The sequence below is a fragment of the Jaculus jaculus genome, chromosome 2, assembly GCF_020740685.1.
Source record: "Jaculus jaculus isolate mJacJac1 chromosome 2, mJacJac1.mat.Y.cur, whole genome shotgun sequence".
Classification (NCBI taxonomy): domain Eukaryota; kingdom Metazoa; phylum Chordata; class Mammalia; order Rodentia; family Dipodidae; genus Jaculus; species Jaculus jaculus.
Window position 1 is genome coordinate 115,516,058 of NC_059103.1, and position 27,653 is coordinate 115,543,710.

General features: G+C 43.1%; 1 protein-coding gene across 1 annotated transcript; it reads left to right on the forward strand.

The window, feature by feature from the left end:
• The first annotated feature begins 454 nt into the window (after window positions 1-454).
• Window positions 455-27,653, forward strand: Coq2 (coenzyme Q2, polyprenyltransferase). The gene is made up of 7 exons (XM_045143643.1): window positions 455-689; window positions 7,911-8,077; window positions 11,935-12,056; window positions 16,254-16,339; window positions 18,145-18,278; window positions 22,894-23,082; window positions 27,055-27,653. Exons 1-7 carry the CDS (start codon window positions 455-457, stop codon window positions 27,220-27,222), a joined length of 1,101 nt encoding a protein of 366 aa, XP_044999578.1. The 3' UTR covers window positions 27,223-27,653.

Genomic DNA, 27,653 nt, shown 5'->3' on the forward strand with positions numbered 1-27,653 from the left:
TAACCGCTAAGGTATCTCTCTAGCCCCAAATTAACATTTTTTCATTTCTTTTCTGCGAGAACTACTCCGTATGGATAGCCACTCTCCTTTCTAGCTTACAGAGAAGCTGGTTACCAGAAACGTACACACGCACGTCCTCACAGGGCCAAGCGCCCACGACAGCTCTACGCACACCGCACACGAGCCGTCGTTACCCGAAAGCCACTGCGCATCCCCGCCCGCCACCGGCCCCGTCATGACGTCACTGTGCCGCGCCAAGCCCGCGAGCGCCACGCCGTGCTCCTCGAGAAGCTGGTCAACCGGGATGCAGGCACGCAGCCGGCCGGGTGGAGCGCCCGGGAGAACCGCTGTCCCCTCGGCGGGAGCCGGCCCGCCCCGCGCCACCGCGCATGCCCGCCCGCCGCCTGTCGCCGGGGGTGACGTCACGTGGCGGCGCCGAGCCCGCGCGCGCGCCATGCTGGGCCTGCGAGGAGGGAGGCTCGCGCGGGGCCTGCGGGCCGCGGCGCCGGCGTGGCCTCGGGGCCCGTGCAGCCGCTGCCTGGCCCCGGCGGGGGCGCCCCAAGCCCGGGACTGGCGGTGGCGGGAGCCGCCCGGGCGTGCGCTCAGCCTGTCGGCCGCGGCCGTGGTGAGCCGCGCGCCCCGCCCGCTGCAGCCGTACCTGCGGCTCATGCGGCTGGACAAGCCCATCGGTGAGTGCGGGCGCGGCCTCCGACGCCGCCTCGGGACCCCGGGAAGCCGGGCCGCGTCGCTCGGCGTCAGGTTCGCCTGGGCACGGTCGGGACTTCCCCCTCTGAAGCCTGAGCGCTGCAGATGGGCACATCATAGATACCATCTGAATGGTGACCTAGCCGAGCACTGCTTTCTTGTGGCCCCGCATTTGCAGATGGGCAGGTTTTGAAGCACTTCTACATTCATTAGATTTAGAGTTGTTTCGTTTCTTTTTCTTCTTCTTTCTTACTTTCCATGTTTGAGAGAGAGACTGTGAACGCCAGGGTCTCCAGCCACTGCAAATGAGCTCCAGATGCACCCTCCAGTTTGCATCTGGCTCACGTGGGGTCTAGGGAATCGTACCTGGGTCTTTTGGCTTCCCAGGCAAAGCGCCTTAACCGTTCAGTTAGCTCAGATTTAGAGTTTTGATTCTGCTTGCAGTCCTGTAAAGCCCAGAAGGCACGTAATTAAGACAGTTAAGATGAGGAACAAAGGCTTTTCACTACAGCCATACCAGAACGACTAGGTGTTTTGGTACTGTTGTTCTTTTTTTTTTTTTAATTATTTATTTATTTATTTGAGAGCGACAGACATAGAGAGAAAGACAGAGGGAGAAAGAGAGAATGGGCGCGCCAGGGCTTCCAGCCTCTGCAAAGGAACTCCAGATGCGTGCGCCCCCTTGTGCATCTGGCTAACGTGGGTCCTGGGGAACCGAGCCTCCAACCGGGGTCCTCAGGCTTCACAGGCAAGCGCTTAACCGCTAAGCCATCTCTCCAGCCCACTGTTGTTCTTTTTTTATTCCTGCATACCCGATTACCACACAACAATGTAATAAAGTACATCTGTATGTGACCAGTAGCACTTCCTTATTGCCAGTCAGCGCCCAATAGCCTGCTGGAAGGATTTTTCCTGTTCCTCCTATTTAAACCAGCATCGTCCACTTTATTCTCTCTTCTCCATAGTGCTCACCACTAACCAAATATAAATTTTATTGACAGCTCTGTGTGCATGTTGGGATGTTTCTGTCCAGAACATTGCAGTAGTGAATGAAGTCACCTAGCCTAAGTGATGGAAATAGCTATTGAAACTACCTGCTTTTAAAGACTGCTTTCCGGTTGAGAAACAGTCGATACCTGGGAAAGCATGGGACTATAGATAGTGCTGCTAGGAAATGAGGTGGCGGTAGCTCTCCATTACTGGAAAAAGTCTTAAGAAATTGTATTCCAAAAATACTTTGGTACTGCAAAGGAGGAAAGAAATCTTGCTGAAGACTTTTTTTTTTAATCCAAAGTCAGGGGCTGGAAAGATGGCTCAGCAGTTGAGGCAATTCCCTGCAGTGCCTGATGACCTGGGTTTGATGCCCCAGTATCCACAAAAAAGCAGATGCATAAAGTGGCTAATGTGTGTGCAGTTTGTGTGCAGTGGCTAGAGGTCCTGGCATGCCCATTCTCTCTTTCTGTCTCTCAAGAATCCAGAGATCAGGCATGGTGGAGCACGACTTTAATCCCAGCACGTGGGAGGCAGAGGTAGGAGTATCGCCATGAGTTCAAGGCCACCCTAACACTACATAGTTAATTCCAGGTCAGCCTGGACCAGAGTGAGACTCTACCTTGAAAAAAAAAAAAAGAATCCAGAGATAGCCGGCCGAGGTGGTACATGCCTTTAGTCCCAGCACTTGAGAGGCAGAGGTAGATGAACCACGGTGAGTTCAAGACCACCCTGAGACTACATAGTGAATTCCAGGTCAGCCTGAGCTAGAGTAAGCCCCTGCCTCAGAAAACCAAAAATAAAGAAAGAAAGAAAGAAATTTCAGCAGATGGCACTCTTTCCACTAAATTGGCTGTGTAATTTTTAAAACACATTTATGAGTGATTCTGTTGTTTTAAGGAAAATTTGTGATTAGGGAATAAGTCTTGGACTCAGTTTAACAGGCACTTTGTTCTGCCCATCCTCTTCTTTCAGGATGTGACCGTTTTATTTCATCTCCCAGAGAGCTTTTCCTTTTTTTAAATAAAATTTTGTCTCTAGCCCATTTTTCTCATCACCACCTCTGCACCTTTCTTCACAGAAGGACCATGATGATTAAAAGGATCCCAGGGAAGACAGAAAATAAATATTCCCAAGACTCATTAAGGGCAGAACAAGCAAGACTAAGGTGCATGTAGGGATTTCAGTATGAAAAGTGAGAGCATTAAACTTGAAATATAGACCACAGCCAGACTGTTTTGTGGTGTGGGATAAATTACTCCCTCTGTGTAAAGGTAGTGTAATGAAGGGAGGTCCTGCCTTGTAGTTCTATTGTGAGAAGCAAGTGTTCTATGAAAGTGCCTGGCCCATAGTAACTGCTGTGTATGTGGCTTTCATTAACATTCGTTAAGTGCTGTGTACAGAGCTTGCATGCAATAAGGATTCAAGAGATGTTAGCCATTATTGCTTGAGGTATAAAAATTAGAGAAAGTGTGCTTACGGTTGTGTGTGTTACACATGTTAGTGCACGTTGACTAATCCACCCGTGGCTGGTGATACAGCAGTAGTAGAGCACATGCCTAGTGTACGTAAGGCCCTGAGTTCACACCCAGCGCTGCCAATGGAAAAGGTTATATCTGTTTTCATAACCATCAGTATTGTCATTTCATTACAGCTTGCTGAGGTAGATGTTCTTGTCCCTCATTTACAGACGAAATTGAGACTACTCTAGCTGCTGGCCGGCCTTGAACTCATGGCCATCCTTCTGCCTCAGCCTCCATGGGATTAAAGGCATGTGTCACCGCCTCTGGTGCCTTCGTATTTGTAGTGCTTAGTGTCCCTCAGCCTGAAAGTGGTAGTCCTCTGACTTTCCTCCTCTCTGCAGGAGCCTCCTCATTTTCCAGACAGTCTAGTAAATGAATACAGTGATTATATAAAATAGACTTGTGGCCAAGAATGTTTTCTTCCTGACACATTATGTTACAGGTGGTTTATACATATTTCCAGATTTTTTTTTCGAGGTAGGGTCTCACTCTAGCCAGGCTGACCTGAAATTCACTATGGAGTCTCAGGCTGGCTTCCAACTCACAGCAATTGTCCTATCTTGGCCTCCCAAGTGCTGGGATTAAAGGCATGCACCACCATGCCTGGTAGATTTTTTTTCTTTTTCTTTTTAATAGAAGCCAGTTCTAATTACACCAAGCAGATGGTAACTATGAAGTGGTATTTTTTCCTACAGTTTAGCAGCATAGCCTCTGTCCCACATGAGCTCTTCTGATAACTGCATAAGGAAATATTCAACCCTTTTTTTTGTTTTTGTTTTTTGAGGTAGAGTCTCACTCTAGCCCAGGCTGACCTGGAATTCACTATGCAGTCTCAAACTGCCTTCGAACTGATGGTGATAATCCTACCTCTGCCTCCCAAGTGTTGGGATTAAAGGCATGCGCCACCACACCTGGCTTAACCCTGTAGTTTACATAACTTCTCTGTTTCTTTATCTGCAAGATAGGATTATTAATACTTCTTTTAAAGCATGTTGTTGAGTGGATGAATTCATACATATAAAGTAATTAACATTCAGTACCCTCAAGGCTCAGGGACATTGTGGAAAAGGTGGCAGAAAGAATGTAAGATGCAAAGGAAGGAGAGCATTGCTTATAGTACTGTCTTCGGAACACAAAGTGACTGGCATTCATGACTCACAGTGGCTAATACTACCTACACAAGACCTGCATACTAGAGAAGAAAAAATGATGACATCAAAATAGAAGGGAGAGGTCTAGAGAGAGAGACTAGTTGGAAAGAAAGGATTGATTGGAGGGTAGATTTTTTTTGGTGGGGAAGGGATGGGTTGTGGGAGGGGATTATGATCATGGTATATTGTCTGTATATATGGAAGTTGCCAATAGAAAGTAAAAGGGGGGGGGGGCGGAGAGATAGCTCAGCAGTTAAGGCACTTGTCTGCAAAGCCTGACGACCCAGGTTCAATTCCCCAGTACCACAAAGCCAGGTGCACAAAGTGGGACTGGCATATGCATCTGGAGTTTGTTTGCAGCAGCTAGAGACCCTGACATGCCCATCGTATGTGTCTTTCTTTTTTTTTTTTAATCTGCTTCCAAATAAATAAATTATTCTTTAAAAAATTAAGTATTTAACATTCAGTCAGTGTTGTAGGTGAGGCACCCTAAGTATGAATGTGTCCAGGTCAACCTGAATTCAGGTACAAGGCCGGCCATTTCTCGTCATGTTATCTTAGACCTCTCCTTGCCCTTTTTGCTCTGTGGGCTTTAACCCCCATGAGAAAAGCCTCCCTGACTGCTCTTCACCTGCTTCCTAAGTAACTTGGGGCACTAGTTCTATGCTTTCATAGAACCTTGTTTTTGCTCTGTTGTTAGACCTTTTATTTATATATATGTGTGTGTGTATAAATATATGCAAGGTATATTCTTTTGGTGCCCTCCTCAGTGGGGTTACAGTATTCACTATGGGATCATGAAGGCCTCAGTCAGTCCTTATCAGGTAGCAGGGGAACTGTGCCTCAGGTTCCTAGCCACTTTGTGGCCCTTCACACTTTTATCTTTTATTGTAATGGTTTATGTTATGCTATCTTTTATTAAAGTTAAGAACTGTAGTTCTTACTTTTACGGTATGCAGTGTTTAGCCAAGAGTATGTGCTTTATAAATACTTGTAAGTGAATAAAGCTTCAATTTTAGTCATTTGAAATGACTACTTGTGTAGGATTTGATTTTTTTTTTAATTATTTATTTGCAAGCTGAGAGAGACAGACTGAAAGAGAGAATGAGTCTGCCAGGGCCTCTAAGCCCTGCAGATGATCTCCATATGCATATGCCACTTTGTGCAGCTGGCTTTACATGGGTACTAGGAAATCAAACCTAGATCCTTAGGCTTTGCAGGCAAGCACCTTAACCACTGAGCAATCTCTCTAGCCCCAGATTTGATTTTAAGAAAATAAAAGTTAGGGCTAGAGAGATGGCTCAGAGGTTCAAGGTTCTTGCTTGCCAAAAAGAAAGAAAAAAAAATGTATATTCTGTTTTTGTCTTTTCCAAGGTAGGGTCTAACCCTAGCTCAGGCTGACCTGGAATTCACTGTAGTCCCAGGCTGGCCTTGAATTCACACTGCTCCTCCTACTTCTGTACCAGGGACAAAATACTTTTATTTATATTTATTTGCCAACAGAGAGGAGAGAGGCCTCTTGTCACTACAGTGAACTCCAGACACATGTGCCACTTTATGAATCTGGCTTTACATGGGTATTGGGTAATCAAACCTACGCCAGCAGGCTTTGCAAGCAAGCAAGCACCTTTAACCGTTGAGCCATCTCTCCAGCCCCAGTATTTGATTACCTCTGAATCTCAGGCTCTCTCAGTCTTGCTTGCTCTTTCATTCTCCCTCTCTTTCTCTCTCCCTTTCTCTTTCCCTTGCTCTCATCCAGTACCAAGAATTAAACATAAAGCCTTGAGCATGCTATGCAAGCACTCTACTACTGAGCTATTTATTAATATTAATTGAAAGACTGCTGTCTTAGAAATCAAACAGCTATTGAAGTTCATTTAAAGTCTAACCTAGGGGGCTGGAGAGATTGCTCAGTGATTAGAGCACTTGTCTACAAAGCCTAGGGACCCAGGTTTGATTACCCAAGACACACATAAAGCCAGGTACACTAGGTGGCTCATGTATCTGGGGTTTTGTTTGCCATGGCTAGAGGCCCTGGTGTGCCCATATTCTCTCTCTTTCCCCCTTCAAATAAATAACTAACTAATATTTTTTAAGTTTAATCTGCATATTTACTTTTGTTTAGCTTACCACTTAGTTTATGAGCTAAGTATTAGGATCTAAATCCATTTGCACATGTTGCTGCAAAAGATTCAGTACAACATAACAAAAAGCTACAGAGCAACGTCCCTCCCCAACAGCCATCTTGGTGTACTGTACTAACAACAGAAAAGGCAGGGTTTTTTTGTTGTTGTTGTTGGTTTTTTTTTTTTTAACTAACTTTTCAGTAGTTATGGGCATATGATGCAAAATTCAGGAGGCTAGAGTGAAAAGTAATTCTCTCACCACTATATCATATTCATGTAGTTCCTCTTCCAGAAGCAAACAGTTGTTATCAGATACCAATGTGGCTTTTCTGACATGGTGTATGAACATACTGGCCTTCAGACTAGTTTGAAAGAAGCCAGGGGTTGTACCACATGCTGTTAGTCCCAGCACTTGGGAGGCTGTGGTAGGAGGATTGCTGTGAGTTTGAGGCCAGCCTGGGCTAGAATGAGACCATACCTTGGAACTCCCTCTAAGAAAAACTATATCTTATACATGTATAGACACAAATATGTAAAAATTCTTAAGTTGTCCTCTATAAGTATAGTACCATTTTGGGACTTCCTCAGAAATACCTGAGAGTATCCAACTTCCCACAATATGTTATCAGACTTTGGTTTTCCCAATCTAGTAGATAACAAATATTGCAGGAATGTAGGTGTCATATAAAAGCCAGTTGAATTATTGTATCTCATGGTATTACTGACCTCTTCCATTCCCAGGAACTTTATACACATCCTGGAGAGTGGTCCTTTTCAGGAAATGTTGCAAATTTCTTTTTTCAGTTTGTTTGTTTTAGATTCTTGCCATATAGTCCTGGCTGGCCTATATGATATGTAGAGCATGCTAGACTTGCACTTGTGATCCTCTGCCTCCTGAGACTACAGATGTCCACCATCATGCCTGACTGACTTTCCCAGTTTGGGCAGGGATTTTTGTTTATTGGTGGTAGTCTTTTGTTTTGTTCATAGTCATGCAAAATAGCCCAGTAGACTGGCCTTGAACTTTTTTTTTTTTGAGATAGAGTCTGGTGTAGCCCAGGCTAGCCCACAACTCCCTCTATAGCTGAGGATCACCTTGAACTCCTGTTCCTCCTGTCTCCACCTCTTAACTGGTAGGATTCCGGATACAAGCCATCCCACCCAGTTTTATGTGATGTTGGAGACTGAACTCGGGCTCCATGTTATACAGGCACTCTGTCCCGCCTCCAGCTGCTCCCCAGTACTGACCTTGAACTCTTGATCCTCCAGGTTCGGGTCCCCAGTGCTGCAGTTACAGGTGTTCATACCTACGCCTGGCCTCTCTCTTTGTGTAGAATGTTCTGTGCCTCTTTGGGACATGGTAATTAAACAGATGAAGGCAGTGAACTGACTTCTGTCTTTTTGCTTTTGCATAGGAACCTGGCTCCTGTACTTGCCATGCACCTGGAGCATTGGCTTGGCTGCTGAGCCAGGTGGTTTTCCTGACTGGTACATGTTGTCCCTCTTTGGCACTGGAGCCATTCTGATGCGTGGAGCAGGCTGTACTATTAATGACATGTGGGACCGTGACTACGATAAACAGGTAGTTTCATCCTGGGAAGGACCAGAGTGGCTCCTTTTGAGTCTGCAGGATAGCATGGTGGCATGACTGGGATGCCACGTAAAGCAGCAAGACCATGTTTGGTTCTCAGCAACCAGCATGAGAGGAGCACCAGCTGAGTAGCTGGTGCTGGAAGCTTACGTTCCGCCCAGTACAAGAGTGGCCATAGGGCAAGGTGTGTGCTGTATCTTTCAAAGTAAATTAGGAATTTGGGGACTGGAGAGATGGCCTAGTGGTTAAGGTGCTTGCCTGTGAAGCCTAAGGACCCAGTTTGATTCTCCAGGTCCCACATAAGCCAGATGCACATGGTGGCGCATGCGTCTGGAGTTCCTTTGCAGTGGATAGAGGCCATGGCATATCCATTCTCTCTCTCCTCTCTCTGTCTCAAATAAATAAATAAATAGAAATGAAAAAAAAATTGAGTGCCAAGGGTAAATAAAGAAATTAAAGGCTAGTAATGAAAATGGTAGCACACACTATTAATCCCAGCACTCATGAGGCTAAGATAGGAGGATTGCTGTGAGTTCCAGGCCAATCTGGAGTGAGTTCCAGATTGACTTGGACTAGAGTGAGACCCTACCTCAAAAAAAAAAAAAAAAAAAAATCTGGGGCTGGAAAGATGGTTCAGTAGTTAAAGGTGCTTGCTAGCAAAGCCTAACAACCCGAGTTTGATTCCCTAGTGCCCACATAAAGCAGATACATAAAGTGACACATGCTTCTGGAAGTTTGTTTGCAGTGGCTGGAAGCCTTTGCATGCCCATTTTCTCTGTCTCCTTCTCTGTATTTCCTCCCCCCCTTCTCTCTCCTTGCAAATAATAAAAATACTTTTTAAAAAATAATAAAAGGGAGGGGTCAGGCTGGAGAGGGGGTTGAGTGGTTAAAGGTGCTTGCTTGCAAAGCCTGACAGCCTGGATTTGATTCTCAATACCCATGTAAAGCCAGATGCACAAAATGGTGCATTTTTCTGGAGTTTATTTTCAGTGGCAAGAGGCCCTGGCTCTTTCATTCTCTTTCCTGTCTCTCAAATAAATATTAACCGTGTGTGATGGTGCATGCCTTTAATCTCAGGACTAAGGAGGCAGAGATAGGAGGATCACTGTAAATTTGAGACCAGCCTGGAACTACAGAGTAAAGTTCTAGGTCAGCCTGAGCTACAGTGAGATGCTACCCTGAAAAAAAGAAAAAAAAAAAAAAAATCCCACCCTGAAACTTTAGATTCCAAAAGATACATAGTCTCTTCCTTTGAGGCCTATTTTGGAGCCATATGCTGTACATCAAATCTTAGGTTAAATGAGTCAGGTCAGTTGTACTAGCATAGGCTATGTAAGAGTCCTCCCTTGTAAACTTCTGGAGAGGGAACACATGCATAGGAGACAGCAGTGGGAAAATTAATTTTTACTCCTGTACTCTAGCCTCCTGACGTTTTAAAAATCATATTTACATACCCACTGAAAAGTTAGTAAAAACTTTCTTAGAGCAGGCATGGTGGCTCACGCCTTTAATCCCAGCACTCGGGAGGCAGGGGTAGGAGGATTGCCATGAGTTCGAGGCCATCCTGAGACTACATAGTGAATTCCAGGTTAGCCTGGGCTAATGTGAAACCCTACCTCGAAAAACCAAAAATAAAAAAAAAACTTTCTTAGACCAGATGTGGTGGCATATGTCTTTAATCCCAGTACTCAGGAGGCCGAGGTAGGATGATCAATTGTGAACTCCAGGCCAGCCTGAGATTACCTAGTAGAAAAAAAGAAAAAGAAGAAAAAAAAAACTTTTTTGCATTGTTAGTGCTGTACACTAAGATGGTCTTGGCAGGGGTGTTGAAAGAATGTCCCAGGTAGGGGAAATAAACTTTGAACTCTTATCAGAGTGAAATGGCAAAGAAAAGAAGAGGAGGAGGGCAGACTAGAGGGTGAAAGTTATTGTAGGCAGAAGGAAGAGCAGATAGAGATGGAACTGAGGTAAAGTATATTGTGTTTGATAACTGAAGCTCTGTGTGTGTCTCACATGGAGTGGAGGAGTGGCTGGGGCAGGGTGCTAACGCTTCTCTAGCTGACAGTCCAGATGGCTTGAGTGGCCAGCAAATGCACACTTGATTGGAAGGTTCACATTTCCTAGTCAGCTTTTCATTCTGTTCCATGTGAATGAAGCTTCAGGATAACTTGTGCACATAGTTAGTTCAACATTCCTTTTTAAGTTTTTTTTTTTCTGTCTCAACATAAGGCACAGAAAGTACAGAAAATGAAAAACAGAGCTATAAATTATTAACAATGTGTGAGGAATGGGTCTGTCTCCACAGCGGACATTCAACATTAAATATTTGAAAAGGATTTTGTTGAACATGTAAGTTATGGAATCTGTAAGTGATAGAGTTGTGCTCAAATACTCTAATCCCATATCCTAAGTTTTTCTATCAGTATTGAAAATTTTTGTAATATTCTTTGTGGTTGATTTTTTTTTTTGTTTGTTTGTTTGTTTTTGTTTTTAGAGGTAGGGTCTCACTGTATCCCAGGCTGACCTGGAATTCACTATATAGTCTCAGAGTGGCCTCAAACTCAGTGTGATCCTCCTACCTCGGCCTCCTGAGTAGTAGGGTTAAAGGCGTGCACCACCACTCCCAGCTTTATGGTTGAATTTTGGATAGCTACATTCCATGAAGGAGAAAACAGTCCATATGATGTATTTTCCAGCTCTGCCTACATTCTTCCAGTTAAGTTTGCCCTTAGTGGTTTGGCAAGTCTGCAGTATCACAGACCCATTCTTAGGTCACATGGTAAAAGCACTCCCACTTACAAACCCAGGTCTCTCTCTTTTTTTTTTTTTTTAAGCTTCCTGTGCTTAAAAATGTGATGACATCAGGGCTGGAGAGATGGCTCAGTGGTTAAGGCATTTGTATGCAAAGCCTAATGATCCAAGTTCAGTTCCCCAGTACCCACGTAAAGCCACATGCACAAAGTAACACATGCATCTGGAGTTCATTTGCAGTGGCTACAGGCCCTGACATACCTATTCTTTCTGTCTCTTTTCTATCTCTCTCTGCTTGCAAATAAAAAATAAGGGGGGGGGGGTTGCAGATGTTTCAATGTAGGGCTTCACTCCAGTCCACTACATAGTCTCAGGGTGGCCTCTACTCATTGTGATCCTCCTACCTTTGCCTCTCAAGTGCTGGGATTAAAGGCATGCACCACCATGCCCGACCAAACAACAACAACAACCATATATATATATATATATATATATATATATATATATATATATATATATTTAAATGTGACATTAGAGGCTGGAGAGATTGCTTAGGGGTTAAGGCATTTGCCTGCAAAGCCTAAGGACCCAGGTTCAGTTTCCCAGTACCCACAATGCACATGGTGGTGAATGCATCTGGAGTTTGTCTGCAGTGGCTGGAGGCTCTGGTACACCCATTCATTCTCTCTCTCCTTCTCACATAAATTAAAAAAAAATGTTTTTAATGTGACAATAACTTTATCCCATATCTGTTGCAATTTGTTGTTCCTGAGATCTTACTAAACCTCTTTTCTCAGTGGAAGTTGAGCTCTCTAAGCTAGGTTGCTAAATAGATGGAAAAGGAATTTGCTTTCCTTTATTTGTCTGGAGATGAGAAAGAGTGGTGGGAACTTTCAGCTCTCAACAAAGCTTCTTTAAATATATAGTGTTAGGTTTTGGCAGTACTTTCATGTTGATTTCATTCTGTCAATATTTGTGCCTTTGTGCTCACCATGGGCCTGTCTCTTGATTCAACATTTGAGGTTTTCAACATTTTAAATTTTCAACATTTTAAATGTATGTTGCATGAGGCTAAGATGTCTGTTTTCTGTGTTAAGGTTACAAGAACAGCAGATCGCCCCATAGCTGCTGGAGACATTTCCCCCTTCCAATCCTTTGTCTTCCTTGGGGGACAGTTGTCCTTGGCCCTGGGTGTCCTTCTGTGTCTGAACTACTACAGGTATAGTAAATGTGCTTTTCATTATTGTGTTACCTATTGCTGAGTCAGAATGCCTGACAACAGTCAGTTTGGGGGAGAAAGGGTTTATTTCGTCTTACAGTCCAGGTTATAGCCCATCATGGGAGGAGAGGCATGGTGGCAGGAGCCTTAGCTGGCACATTTCAGTCCACAGTGAGGAAGGAGAGAGTGATGCATGCTTTTTTATACAGCCCAGAGCCCCAGCACATTGAATGGTGCCACCCTCAGCTAAAGGGAATCTTTGAAATAATCTCCTCAAGGTAATCCTTCCAGGTATGCCCAAAGGCCAACCTATTCTAGGTGGTCCCTCAGGTGATTCTAGGTCCTGTCAGGTTGACATTAACATAACCGTCACACCAGTGATGTAGAAAGCTTCTCCTTGGGAATGGAGAAGGAAGAACTGTAATAGAAGTGTCCAGTGCAGAGCTGTTCCTGGCTATCTGCGGAGCATGTGCACTTGAGCAAGCATTAATCCAGTAACTTACCATATGGTAATATCACTTCAATAACACTTTCCTCCAAAAGAATATTAACTGTATGTATACTCTCTGTTCCCTAAGGGATACAAGGCACTTCATGGGTTTTCCATGTGTGTACAACCACATGTATTGGCATAATTTTATTTATGCTGATAGTTATCTCTGAAATATCTGAAAGCAGAAGTGGTTATATTCTCTTCACAGAAAGAGGAACCATACCTTTCCCAGGGCCATGAAACCAAAATAACAGAAGATGAGAAAGGGTGTATCTAACTGCTTACAAAATATTTCTGTGAGAGCTGGGCCAGCACTTGGGAGGCAGAGGCAGGAGGATTGCAGTGAGTTCGAGGCTACCCTGAGACGACATAGTGAGTTCCAGGTCAGCCTGAGCTAGAGTGATACCCTACCTTAAAAAAAAAAGGTTCTGTGAGGAAAAGAAGGGAGGAGGTGTCAGCAAATAAGTGACTCTCTTGAGACTAGGCTTGGTTACATGTGTGGCCCAGCATCAGTAACATGATGAAAACTCCTTTAGAAGGTAATTACTCGAGGGGTGGGATTAGATGGACTTCAAGATACCTAAGAACATCCTGTGTTCTGTTGCTTTTCATCTCTTAGGAAGGCACACCAACCATGAACATAAGAGAGTTCTGACTGTAATGTACTGTTAGGACTCTGCTTTCCTGGGCACCTAATGTTTGTAAGTGGTGGTTAACAGACCAGCCTCTAGAAGCCAGATTGCTTTAGATTCAAATCTTGGCTACTGTGTAGACTAACTATGACAGTTGACAACTGACTTTATCTCTTTTTTTTTTTTTTTAATTTTTATTAACATTTTCCATGATTATAAAATATATCCCATGGTAATTCCCTCCCTCCCCACCCCCACACTTTCCCGTTTGAAATTCCATTCTCAATCATATTACCTCCCCATTACAATCATTGTAATTACATATATACAATATCAACCTATTAAGTATCCTCCTCTCTTCCTTTCTCCACCCTTTATGTCTCCTTTTCAACTTACTGGCCTCTGCTACTAAGTATTTTCATTCTCACACAGAAGCCCAGTCATCTGTAGCTAGGATCCACATATGAGAGAGAACATGTGGCGCTTGGCTTTCTGGGCCTGGGTTACCTGACTTAGTATAATACTTTCCAGGTCCATCCACTTTTCTGCAAATTTCATAACTTTATTTTTCTTTACCGCTGAGTAGAACTCCATTGTATAAATGTACCACATCTTCATTATCCACTCATCTGTTGAGGGACATCTAGGCTGGTTCCATTTCCCAGCTATTATAAATTGAGCAGCAATAAGCATGGTTGAGCATGTACTTCTAAGGAAATGAGATGAGTCCTTTGGATATATGCCTAGGAGCACTATAGCTGGGTCATATGGTAGATCAATCTCTAGCTGCTTTAGGAACCTCTACACTGTTTTCCACAATGGCTGGACCAGATTGCATTCCCACCAGCAGTGCAGAAAGGTTCCTTTTTTTCCACATCCCCGCCAACATTTATGATCATTTGTTTTCATGATGGTGGCCAATCTGACAGGAGTGAGATGGAATCTCAATGTAGTTTTAATCTGCATTTCCCTGATGACTAGTGACGTAGAACATTTTTTTAGGTGCTTATATGCCATTCGTATTTCTTCCTTTGAGAACTCTCTATTTAGCTCCTTAGCCCATTTTTTGATTGGCTTGTTTGATTCCTTATTAGTTAACTTTTTGAGTTCTTTGTATATCCTAGATATTAATCCTCTATCAGATATATAGCTGGCGAAGATTTTTTCCCATTCTGTAGGTTGCCTCTTTGCTTTTTTCACTGTGTCCTTTGCGGTGCAAAATCTTTGTAATTTCATTAGGTCCCAGTGGTTAATCTGTGGTTTTATTGCCTGAGCAATTGGGGTTGTATTCAGAAAGTCTTTGCCAAGACCAATATGTTGAAGGGTTTCCCCTACTTTTTCCTCTAGCAGTTTCAAAGTTTCCGGTCTGATGTTAAGGTCTTTAATCCATTTGGACTTAATTCTTGTGCATGGCGAGAGAGAAGAATCTATTTTCATCCTTCTGCAGATATTTATCCAGTTTTCAAAACACCATTTGCTGAAGAGTCTGTCTCTTCTCCAATGAGTATTTTTGGCATTTTTATCGAATATCAGGTGGCTATAGCAACTTGGGCTTACATCTGGGTCCTCTATTCTGTTCCACTGATCTACATGTCTGTTTTTGTGCCAGTACCATGCTGTTTTTGTTACTATGGCTCTGTAGTATAGGTTAAAATCAGGTATGGTGATACCACCAGCCTCTTTTTTGTTGCTCAGTATTATTTTAGATATTCGAGGTTTTTTGTGATTCCAAATGAATTTTTGGATTGTTTTTTCTATTTCCATGAAGAAAGCCTTTGGAATTTTGATAGGGATTGCATTAAATGTGTAGATTGCTTTAGGTAAGATTGCCATTTTCACGATATTGATTCTTCCAAGCCAGGAACAAGGGATGTTTCTCCACTTTCTAGTGTCTTCTGCAATTTCTCGCTTGAGTGTTTTAAAGTTCTCATTGTATAGATTCTTTACTTCCTTGGTTAGGTTTATTCCAAGGTATTTTTATTTTATTTGATGCAATTGTGAATGGGAGTGATTCTCTGATTTCATCCTCTGTGTGTTTGTTGTTAGCATATATGAAGGCTACTGATTTCTGTGTATTTATTTTGTATCCTGCTACATTGCTGTAGGTTTTGATCAGCTCTAACAGCTTGCTAGTAGAGTCTTTAGGGTCCTTTATGTATAGAATCATGTCATCTGCAAATAATGATAACTTGATTTCTTCCTTTCCAATTTGTATCCCTTTTATGTGTGTCTCTTGCCTTATTGCTATGGCTAAGACTTCCAAAACTATATTAAATAGAAGTGGGGACAGTGGACACCCTTGTCTTGTTCCTGATTTTAGTGGAAAAGCTTCCAGTTTTTCCCCATTTAGTAATATGTTGGCTGTAGGCTTGTCATAAATTGACTTTATCTCTTTTGCTTTAGTTTTCTCACTTGCAAAAGAGAATAGGACTCAAACTCACTGCCTTCTGGGTCATTATGAAGAGTACGTAACTCTAGGTGTAAAATGCTTAGACCAGTACCCAGTGCACGAGAGTGATACATATGTTAATTATTCTTTTGTTTAAAATATTTTTCTAGTCCTTTATAATAGGAAAAGCCAGAGTGTAGGAAGCAAATTTTATATAACAAAAATCATTTAAACAGCTGGGTGGGGTAACACATGCTATTAATCCCAGAACTCAGGAAGCTAAGGTAGAAGAATTACCATGAATTTTAGGCCAGCCTGGGACGACAGAATGAAATACAGGTCAGTCTGAGCTATAGTGTTAGACCCTATATGGAAAAAAGTCAAAAGAAAAAACAATTATAAATATTATTTAAGATAAAAATAAATTCCAGGCCGGGTATAGTGGCACACACCTTTAATCACAGCACTTTGGAAGCAGAGGTGGGAGGATCATCGAGAGTTTGAGGCCACCCTGAGACTACATAGTGAATTCCAGGTCAGCCTGGACCAGAGTGAGACCCTACCTTGAAAAGCAAGAAAAAGAAAAAAGAAAAAGAAATAAATTCAGTGTTATTACTAATATCTTACAGTGTGTAGTGGTCTCTAAATGATGGTAACATTAACCCAGGTTTTTGTGTTTTTAGTATAGTTCTGGGAGCATCATCCTTACTTCTTGTCATCACCTACCCACTCATGAAAAGAATCACATTTTGGCCTCAGTTAGCCTTGGGTAAGTTTGAAGTCTTATCAAATCACACTTTTATAGTATGGGGTATGTGTATGTGTGTTTTGTATAGGGTAGGTAGGGGAACATCAGACTAATCATGAAGTTTTTCAAAATGGAATAAATTCTCTCTTTTTTTTTTTTTTTTTTTTGGTTTTTGGTTTTTGGTTTTTTGAGGCAGGGCCTCACTCTAGCCTAGGATGGCCTGGAACTCACTATGTAGTCTCAGGTGGCCTCAGACTCACAGCAGTCCTCCTACCTCTGCCTCCCAAGTACTGGGATTAAAGGCATGTGCCACCATGCCCAGCTTTTAAAAATTATTTATAAGTAGAGGGAGATAGAAGAGAGACAGACAAGCTGGGTGTGGTGATGTACACCTTTCATTCCAGCACTTGGGAGGCAGAGGTAGGAGGATCGCTGTGAGTTCGAGGCCACCCTGAGACTACATAGTGAATTCCAGGTAATCCTGGGCTACAACGAGACCCTACCTTGGGGTGGGGGTGGGGGTGGGGGGCCAAGCAAGACAGCAGATCTGCAGGTCACTGAAGTGCAGTTGGCAAATACGGGAGCTATAGGGCCACAGAGAAGCATGAATCAGATGAAGAGGGGCTTTCTGAGTGGAAAGAGACAGTGTAAGAGGAGGAAATGGATTTCTGGGGAAAGGCTAGGACAGTTGCAGGCAGAGGTGTGCAGCAGTAAATTAAGCCTGGAGCTTAGGGTGGTGACCAGTCCTGTAGGTGGAGATGTAAGAGTTGTCAGCATGCGGGTGTTGGTTTGCAGTCCTCAGTGATACTGGGCTTGGAGAATAAATGTGTTCCTATCAGTACTCTTGTGTCTGTAACTTTGAGGGGAGGTAGAGTGGTGCTGGAAGAACACAGGTTTTGAGTCGGATAGGTCCAAGTTCAGACCTCAGCACCTCATTAGGAGATATTCTTCTTTCTGTTAGCTTGATTGTATTAACTACTTTTTAAAATATTTTTTTATTTATTTGAGAGAGAGAAAGTGGCAGAGAGAGAGAGAATGGGCACTCTAGGGCCTCCAGCCACTGCAAACAAATTCCAGGTGCATGCATCCCATTGTGCATCTGGCTTATGAGGGTCCTAGAGAGTTGAACCAGGATTCTTTGGCTTTGCGGGCAAACACCTTAACTGATAAGCCATCTCTCCAGCCCTGTATTAGGTTGTTTTTTTTGTTGTTGTTGTTTTTTTTGGTTTTTCGAGGTAGGGTCTCACTCTGGTCCAGGCTGACCTGGAATTAACTCTGTAGTCTCAGGGTGGCCTTGAACTCACGGTGATCCTCCTACCTCTGCCTCCTGAGTGCTGGGATTAAAGGTGTGCGCCACCACGCCCGGCTAGGTATTTTTTTAAGAAAATAGTTTATTTTTATTTATTTGAGAGAGCAAAAGGAAGAGGGAAAAAGCGAGAGAGAATGGGCGCTCCAGGGCCTCCAGCCACTGCAAACAAATTCCAGATGCACCCACCACCTTATTTATCTGGCTTATGTGGATACTGGGGAATTGAACCCAGGTCCTTAGGCTTTACAGGCAAGCATCGTAACCATCTTAGTAGCTTAGTAGCCATCTCTCCAGCCCTGTATCAACTATTAACTAGGCTTTCTGAGCTTGTTTCCTTTTTTTTGTAAACTATCACATCAGTACCAGAAAGGGTTGAGAGGATTCAGTAGGGACATTGATAACAGCATCCCAGGGACGTGGCTCAGTGAGCACTTGATACATGTGGATGCTGTCCCATCCCCCCCCTTAGGTGCTGAAGTGCATTCCACTCTCCCTGTTTGTGTTCTACCAATTGTAGGCCTGACTTTTAACTGGGGAGCTTTACTCGGATGGTCTGCTGTCAAGGGTTCCTGCGATCTGTCTGTGTGCCTGCCTCTTTATTTTTCCGGAGTTATGTGGACACTGATTTATGATACTATTTATGCCCATCAGGTAAAGAAATGACATTTTTCTTAAGTTTGATTTAGGTATTGTTATTTCTGTGTGTGTGTGTGTGCCCACAGAAGGGTGAGCGGGTGGGTGGGTGTGCGTGTGTACCAGAGGACAGCCTTAGGTGTGACTCATCAGACACTGTCCACCTTTTCTTTGAGGCAAGTTCTAACACTGAAACTTGCCAAGGAGGCTAGACTGAACACCAGGGGTCGGCCTACTCTACCTCTTCATTGCTGGCATTCAAGCATATGCCACCACACATGGCTGTTTTTCATGGATTCTGAGGATCTTCATGCTTGCTGGTAGAGCTGTCTCCCCAGCCCCTGGTTTTTTTGTTTGTTTGTTTTTGTTATTGTTACTTATTGGGTTTGTTTTGTTTTAAAATTTATTTACTTATTTATTTGCAAGTAGAGAAAGAGAAAGAGTATGGGTGTGCCAATGCCTCTTGCCACTGCAGATGAGCTCTAGTCATATGTGCCACTTTGTTCATCTGGCTTTTTATGGATACCAGGAAAATCTAACCCAGGCCAGCAGACTTTGCAAGCAAGTATCTTTAACTGCTGAGCCATAATGTCTATTCCTGAGAACTTTAAATAAAAAACAAATTAAAGGAAAAACTTTATTTCTTGAGAGGGAAAAAGAGGCAGACAGAGAGAAAATGGGTGCACCAGGGCCTTCAGCCTTGCAGATGAATTCCAAACGTGTGTGCCTCCTTGTGCGTCCGGCTTACGTGGGTCCTGGAGAATCAAACCACGATCTTTTGGCTTTGCAGGCAAATGCCTTAATGACTAAGCCATCTCTCCAGCCCAAAGGAAAAGTTTTTTTTTATTCTAAAAAGCTACTTATTCATAATTCCCTGGCTGCAACAGCGCATTTCTGCTTCATATTTATGTTTGCTCACCAAAGAGTACAATTGGTTTATTTTGCTTTGTATGTGAGCACTCATGTGGTAGTTACTATGTGCCAGGCATTGCTTTAGCTACTTCACAGAGAATGGTGAAATTTCATGACCTCCTGGAAGGAAGGTACTTTTTTTTTTAACTTTTACTTTATTTGTTAGAGAGAGAGAAAGGCAGACAGAGAATGGGTACTCAAGGGTCTCCAGCCACTGCAAATGAACTCCAGAGACATGCGCTGCCTTATGTATCTGGTTTACATGGGTCCTAGGGAATCAAACCTGGGTCTCTTGGCTTTGCAGGCAAGTGCCTTAACTGCTAAGCCATCTCTGTAGCCCCTGAAGGTACTTCTTTTATTGTCCGTATTTACACATGAGAAAATGTGGAGAAGTAACCTGCACATGTCATGCAATGGTGGGTTACAGAGCTGAGACTACTTTTAGTCACCACAATTGCCCGCCCTCTGTGGTCCTCTCACCTTGGCTTCCCAAGTACTAGAATTACCAGCATGGGCCACCACACCTGGTCCTTTCCCTTAGTTTTACCCATTCCTTGTCATTGTCACTTCAGGCTGCATACTAGTCTACTCACAGGAATGCCAACATTTTGAATATAATGATATGTCTGTTTTGGCCAGCTAGGTTGTTTCTGGGGAGTGTTTTGCTTGGCTTTGTTTTGTTTTTTTCAAGGTAAGTTATCAGTCTAGCCCAGGCTGACCTGGAACTCCCTATGTACTCTCAGACACAGTGACCCTCCTACCTCTGCCTCCTGAGTGCTAGAAGTAAAGGCATGCCCCAGCATGCCCAGCTTGTGTTTCTGAGTTTTGACAATTTTAAAAATAACATTCACTGCACAGACACCTCAGGTACATTTTTTTGTTAATCTTTTTTATTCTTTTCACAATTTTTATTAACATTTTCCATGATTATAAAAAATATCCCATGGTAATACCCTCCCCCCCCACACTTTCCCCTTTGAAATTCCATTCTCCATCATATTACCTCCCCATCTCAATCATTGTACTTACATATATACAATACCAACCTATTAAGTACCCTCCTCCCTTCCTTTCTCTTCCCTTTATATCTCCTTTTTACTTACTGGCCTCTGCTACGAAGTATTTTCACTCTCACGCAGATGCCCAATAATCTGTAGCTAGGATCCACATATGAGGGAGAACATTTGGCGCTTGGCTTCCTGGGCCTGGGTTACCTCACTTAGTATAATCCTTTCCAGGTCCTTCCATTTTTCTGCAAATTTCGTAACTTCATTTTTCTTTACTGCTGAGTAGAACTCCACTGTATAAATGTGCCACATCTCACTCTAGCTCAGGCTGACCCAACTCACTATGTAGTCGCAGGGTAGCCTTAAACTCATGGCAGTCCTCCTACCTCTGCCTCCCAAGTGCATGGGCACCACCATGCCTGGCTCCATTTCTTTTTTTTTTTTTTTAATTTTTATTTATTTATTTATTTTATTTGAGAGCGACAGACACAGAGAGAAAGACAGATAGAGGGAGAGAGAGAGAATGGGTGCGCCAGGGCTTCCAGCCTCTGCAAACGAACTCCAGACGCGTGTGCCCCCTTGTGCATCTGGCTAACATGGGACCTGGGGAACCAAGCCTCGAACTGGGGTCCTTAGGCTTCACAGGCAAGCGCTTAACCGCTAAGCCATCTCTCCAGCCCTCCATTTCTTATTTATGACATTTTTTAAAGCTTTCTTATTCCTTTATTTATTTGAGAGAGGGAAAGAGAGAAAATAGGTGTGCCAGGGCCTATAGCCACTGCAAATGAACTCTAGATGCATGCACCACCTTGTGCATCTGGCTTACATGGATCCTGGGGACTTGAACCTGGGTCCTTAGGCTTTACATACAAGCACCTCACCCACTAAGCCATCTCTCTATCCCCTTTCTTATGACATTTTTTAAGAGATATTTTTATGCCGGGCATGTTGGCACATGCCTTTAATCCCAGCACTTGGGAGGCAGAGGTAGGATGATCACCATGAGTTCAAGGCCAATCTGAGACTACATAGTGAATTCCAGGTTAGTCTGAGCTAGAGACCCTACCTTGAAAAAAAAAAAAAGAAGTAGCTGGAAAGAAGTGACAGGAGTGCTCAGCACTCTAATATCTCTATCATATCTTCCATGGCTCCAGATCTATTGTGAAAGAGATGGCAGAAAGAATTTTAGAGCCAAAGAAAGGGTAGGACTCTTTACAACATGTTCCTCCAGACAGAAAATGGCCTGGATATCCATGACCTCAGAGTGTCTGACACTACCTACACAAGACCATCATAAGAGGAGGAAAAGATGATGTCATCAAAATAAAAGAGAGACTGATTGAGATAGGGAGGGGATATGATGGAGAGTGGAGTTTCAAAGGGGAAAGTGGGGGGAGGGAGAGCATTACCATGGGATTTGTTTGTATAATGATGGAAATTGTTAAAAAAAAAATTTGGAAAAAAAGTATTTTTAACCAGGTATGGTGCCACATGCCTTTAATCCCAGCACTCAGCAGGCAAAGGTAGGAGAATCACTGTGAGTTTGAGGCCAGCCTGAGACTACATATAGTAAATTCCAGGTCAGCCTAGACTATAGAGTCAGACCCTACCTTGGAAGGAAAAAAAATGTGTTTCATCAGCCAGATATGGTGCTACATATCTGCACATCTAAGCAAGAGGATTGTGTGTTTGAGTCCACCCTGGGCTGTATATTGTGTGTGAATAGTACTTTTTGCCATAACATCAAGCCAGTGGCTAGGACAACTGTATTCCATTTATATTTTCTTCAGTGAACACCATGTTTTGTTGAGACTTATGATTCACAGAATTGAAATGATAGCTTACACCCTGAAGTCATTGCATTTTGAGAGAAAAAAAAAAGTACACTTAACCCCACACTGAAAGATAGCCTGTCAGGTGTCTTCTTGGAAGTGAGTACACAGTTTATATGGAGCTGCCAATACCTCATAGTCCCGATTATAAGAGATAGTTAGTGTTACTGGGGAAGACCAGGCACCTACTTGTGAGTTTTATCAAGACCTAGTTCTGCATAAAGGGAGAGGGATGGGGCTAGGCATGGTGGTGTACACCTTTAGTCCAGCACTCAGGAAGCAGAGGTAGGAGGACTGCTATGAGTTTGAGGCTAGCCTGGGACTGCAGAGTGAGTTCTAGGTCAGCCTGAGCTACAGTGAGACCATACTTCAAGACAAACTGGAAAAAAAGTGGGAAAGAGGGGTGGATGAGAGAGGCAAGGAAAAAAAAAAATAAAAGCTGTTCATGAAAAGCGGATGGATGTCATTATGTGGTGGACATTTTTATATATCTGTGGTATCCGTGAGGTTGAAACTGGAAACTAAAATGAATGAGAAATTGACATTCAAGAACTCTTGGGGGAGAAAGGAGCTCTGTGAAGGTTGACTTTGAATCCTGCTGCAGTAGAAGCACACTTCAGAGTCATTACAATTGTAAGAAGCAGCCGAGAGGTGTGAGTGGCCACAGTTCACGTTGAGGAGCCTGTTCCTTCCTGCTCATGGGCAGTGTTTCTGGATCATCCTCACAGCTTGTGGCATTATCTGCATGTTCTTTAAAAGACATTTTACTCTGCAGGGGGTGGCTTCCATGATTGTGTGGCCTTGTGAGTGTGAGCTTCAAAGTGTGAATCTTATGGTACCAATTAAATATTGTAAAAAATGTTCTCCTATTCCTGATATTAGGACAAAAAAGATGACGCTCTGATTGGTCTGAAGTCCACGGCGTTGCTGTTCAGAGAGAACACCAAGCAGTGGCTCAGTGGCTTTGGCATCGCCATGCTGGGGGCTTTGAGCCTGGTGGGCATGAACAGCGACCAGACTGCCCCCTACTACACTGCTCTGGTAGTGGTAGGAGCCCATCTGGCTCACCAGGTTTGACCTTTCTCTTATTTTTTCCTTGGTATAAATCATTCAAATTATTTAAACAAAATGCACTCTAGATAAGGAGTGTGTTAAAACAAACAGTGACTTGATTTCTACTCCCTGAAGTGCCCCTTTTCTGCCCTTACTTGTGTTGAAAAAATTAGCTATATCAGTACTTTAGAGAAATAATATAATCTGAAACCTAGATTGTTCCTTTTATTTTCCTGGAATTACTTCAGATATGTCTAGAAAATGTTCAGGAATGCCTGAAGCCTGTGAGTTGAGTTGAATTACTCCAAAAATAAGCTTATAAACAAACTTAAAAATAGAAGGCTATTCCTAATCTAAATATTCAAAAGACTGCATTGCCATTGGCAGGTGAAATATGAAATATAGTGATGCCTGTAGTTTCAGTTATGAAGGAAGGCGTTCCAGGCCAGCCTGGGTGGTTCAGAGACTTGGTCTTAAAAAGGACAAGAAGGACCAGGGCTGCAGCTCAGTGGCAGAGCACTTGCACAGCATGACCAAGGCCCAAGGTTCAACTCCCAGTGCCACAGGATAAATAAATAAATAAATAGGGCTGGAGAGATGGCTCAGCAGTTAAAGGTCCTTGCTTGAAAGCCTGATGGTCTGGGTTTCATTCCCCAGTACCCATATAAAACAAGATGTGCAAAGTGATACATGCATCTGAAGTTTGTTTGAAAGAGCAAGAGGCCTCAGCACACCTATTCTCATATTCTCTCTCACACACACAAATAAATGATAAAAATATTTAATAATAAAAAAATGGAGGCCTTTAATCCCAGCACTCAGGGGGCAGAGGTAGGAGGATTGTCATGAGTTCAAGGCCAGACTGAGATTGCATAGTGAATTCCAGGTCAGCCTGGACCAGAGCGAGACCCTACCTTGAAAAACCAAAAAAAAAAAATGTGTGTGTGTGTGTGTGTGTGTGTGTGTATATATATATATATACAATTGTATACAATATACACACACACACACACACATATATACATACACATACATATACATATACATATATATATATATATATATATATATATATATATATATACACACACACACACATACATACATGTACATATAAAATGGACCCACATAAGCCAGATGTACAAGGCAGTAAATGCATCTGCATTTGGTTTGCAGTGGCTGAAGGCCCTGGTGCACACATTCTATTTACCTGTTTCTCTTCCTCCCTCCCAACCCCCCCCTCCCTCTCTCTCTCTCTCTGTCTCAATAAATCAAATAAATAAATAAATAAATGTTTTTTAAGTTTACATTATTGAAACCAAGTGCACACCTTAAATCCCAGCAGTAGGAAGGCAGAGATAGGAGAATTGCTGTGATTGGAGGCCAGCCTGAGACTACCAAGTGAATTTCAAATCAACCTGAGCTAGAATGACACCCGATCTTAAAAAACCAAAACAAACAAACAAAAAAAGTTTCCATTATTGACTAAGCTGGGAAGATAGCTCAGTCAATAAAGTGTTTACGTCATAAGCCTGAGAACCTGTGTTCAAGCCTCAGTATCCACATGAATACTGAACATGGTGACATGTACCTGCTTTCCCAGACTTGGGCTGGGAGTGGAGAGTAGACACAGATGGATCGATCCCTTGAGCTTGCTAGCCAACTAGTCTAGTCTAATTAGGAAGTTCTTTGTTCAGTGAGAGACCCTACCGTGAAAATAGGTGGAGTAGCCGGGCATGGTAGCACACGCCTTTAATCCCAGCACTCAGGAGGCAGAGGTAGGAGAATTGCCATGAGTTCTAGGCAACCCTGAGACTATGTAGTTGATTCCAGGTCAGCCTGGGCTAGAGTGAGATCCTACCTTGAAAAGCAAAAGAAACAAAAAATAGGTGGACAGCCTAAATAATAATAATATACCTAACAATAACAACAACAACAAAAGAAAGAAGAGAAGCTGGGCGTGGTGGTGTATGCCCCAGCACTCAGGAAACAGAGGTAGAAGGATCACTTGAGTTTGAGGCCAGCCTAGGACTATAGAGTACGTTCCAGGTCAGCCTGGGCAAGAATGAGACCCCTCCCTTGAGGGGAAAAGAAAAGGACTGCAGAGATGGCTCAGTTGTTAAGGTACTTCCTTGCAAAGTCTGGCAACTTGGGTTCAGTTCCCCAGTACCCACGCTTAGAGCCTGATACATAAGGTGGCACATGCGTCTAGAGTTCCGTATTTATTTATTCATTTTTCTGGTTTTTCAAGGTAGGGTCATGGCCATCCTCCTACCTCTGCCTCCCAAGGGCTGGGGTTAAAGGTGTGCACCAACATACCTGGCTCACGTTTTATATTCAATTGCAGTTGTGGTCCTCTGTTCAGTCCTCAGTACTGTGTAAAAGGTGGAGATAGCCTTCTCGTATTTGAAGTTAAATCTTCAGACCACAAAATAAAGAGGATAGTTCAAGCCTGGCATGGTGGCACATGCCTGTAATCCCACAACTAGAGAGGCTAAGGTCAGAGGACCCAAAGTTTAAGATTAATCTATGCTACACAGTGAGACCTTGTCTCAAAAAAAGAAAAAGAGCCAGGCATGGTGGCACATACCCTTAGTCCCAGCACAGGTGGGAGGATTGCTGTGAATTTGAGGCCAGCCTGGAACTACAGAGTGAGTTCCAGGTCAGCTTGGGCTAGATTGAGACCCTAGGTTGAAAAAAAAGGGGGGGGGGAGGCTGGAGAGATGGTTTAGCAGTTAAAGTACCCACGTAAAGTCAAATGCACAAGGTGGCATGTGTGTCTGGAGTTCGTTTGAAGTGGCTAGAAGCCCTGGCACACCCATTCATTCATTCTCTCTGTCTCTTTCTCTCAAATAAATAAATTATTTAAAAAAAGAAAGAAAAGAAAAATGAGAAAGGAGGGAGGGAAGCAGGGCATTATGATGTCACAGTAGGACATTGTGGAATCATAGTGGTGAATTGTGATATCCCAGTAGGGTAATATGATGGCACTGTGTGGGAAGGAGGGAGGGAGAGACAGAAAGTAAAAAAGAAAAGATAGATGAAGCTTTCTTGGTGTATTTGCAGGGCTCATATTGAAGGTAGGAATCTCATAATTTAGGTAACTGCCCACAGAGCACAGGAAGGAGATCAGAAACATAAGAAGAGACCATCTTTGGTTCTCATAATAACCAAGGAGAGTCCCACTCACTTAGTGAGTGACAATTAGGAATCCGCAGTATATCTCAGTGCCCTGCACAGCAGTTCAGTGCTTTACCCAAATGTCGCTTATTCTCAGTTGAGACTGCTCTAGAGAGTAATGCTGGAGCTCAAGGTGGGAGCTGCAGGGAAGCTGACTTCCCTCAGTGTGTGTGGAAGACATGTCTATGTGCAAGCCAAGCATCCCTTGTAGAAATTGCTTGGCATCAAAAGGCTGTTGATTTTGAACTTTTTCTTTCTTTTTGGTTTTTTGAGGTAGGGTCTTCCTCTAGCCCAGGCTCACCTGGAATTCGCTATGTAGTCTCAGGTTGGCTTCAAACTCAGTGATCCTCCTACCTCTACCTCCCTAATGCCACAATTTCAAGGTGTGCACCACCATGTCTGGTTCAATTTGAAATTTTTTATAATATTTGCATAAACTAATGAGGTATCTTAGGAATGGAACCCAAATTGAAATGCAGAATTCATTTGATTCATGCACCTCTTACATAGCCTGAAGATAATTTTGCACAATATGTTCATGTACGTGCATTTTGACTGATTCATCTACATGAAGCCACATAGGAGATTTTGAGCTGTCATGTCAGTTTTGGATGTTGGAAAAACAACACTGGTCAGGCAGAAGCTTTTAAGACACTTCTTGAATGATTCCCAGTGAAAGACATGACAGATTTTTCTGCAGGGGAAGATAGCTAGGTACTTGTAATAGCGGCTCCCCATTATTTATACTCAGCAAGTCAGTGCTCATTCCTTCTCTGAACTGATCTGCTCATCTGTGCTCTTCTCTTACAGATTTACACACTAGACATCAACAGACCTGAGGACTGCTGGGATAAATTCACCTCTAACCGAACAATAGGAATACTCATGTTTTTAGGAATTGTGCTTGGGAATTTGTGGAAAGAGAAGACAGATAAAACTGGGAAGAAAAAAAATGAAGATAATAGAATAGAAAGCTAGCAGATAAGACAGGCATGATGGTACACACTTCAACCCCAGCAGTTAGGAGGCAGAGGTAGGAGAATCATGAATTCAAGACCAGCCTAACAACCTGTCAAAATAAAGGGGGCAGGAGGTGGTATAATTAAATCAGTTTTTACATAGAGTTATGAAACCAGAGTTTTATAAAGCCTGAAGATGGCCTTGAACTCACTTGTGATCCTCCTACCTCAGCCTCCAGAGTGCTAGGATTAAAGGTGTGTGCCACCATGCCAGCTACTGTTAGGATTTTAATTCATCTATTTCCTAGCAATGTCACCAAAACAAGGGACTCCTGGATTTGAGTTGACCTTGAGTATTTAAGTTAATACATTCTTCTATTATAATTCTCATGTGAAGTTTTGGGAGTCATAAGACTTTTAGCACTTTAAATAAACTTAACGTGTATCTCA

Coding starts and splice junctions, on each gene's coding strand:
- Coq2 (XM_045143643.1), top strand. CDS start 455: ATGCTGGGCCTGCGAGGAGGGAGGCTCGCGCGGGGCCTGCGGGCCGCG. Junction 16,340..18,144: donor TTGGCCTCAGTTAGCCTTGG/GTAAGTTTGAAG, acceptor TACCAATTGTAG/GCCTGACTTTTAACTGGGGA. Junction 18,279..22,893: donor ATACTATTTATGCCCATCAG/GTAAAGAAATGA, acceptor TCCTGATATTAG/GACAAAAAAGATGACGCTCT.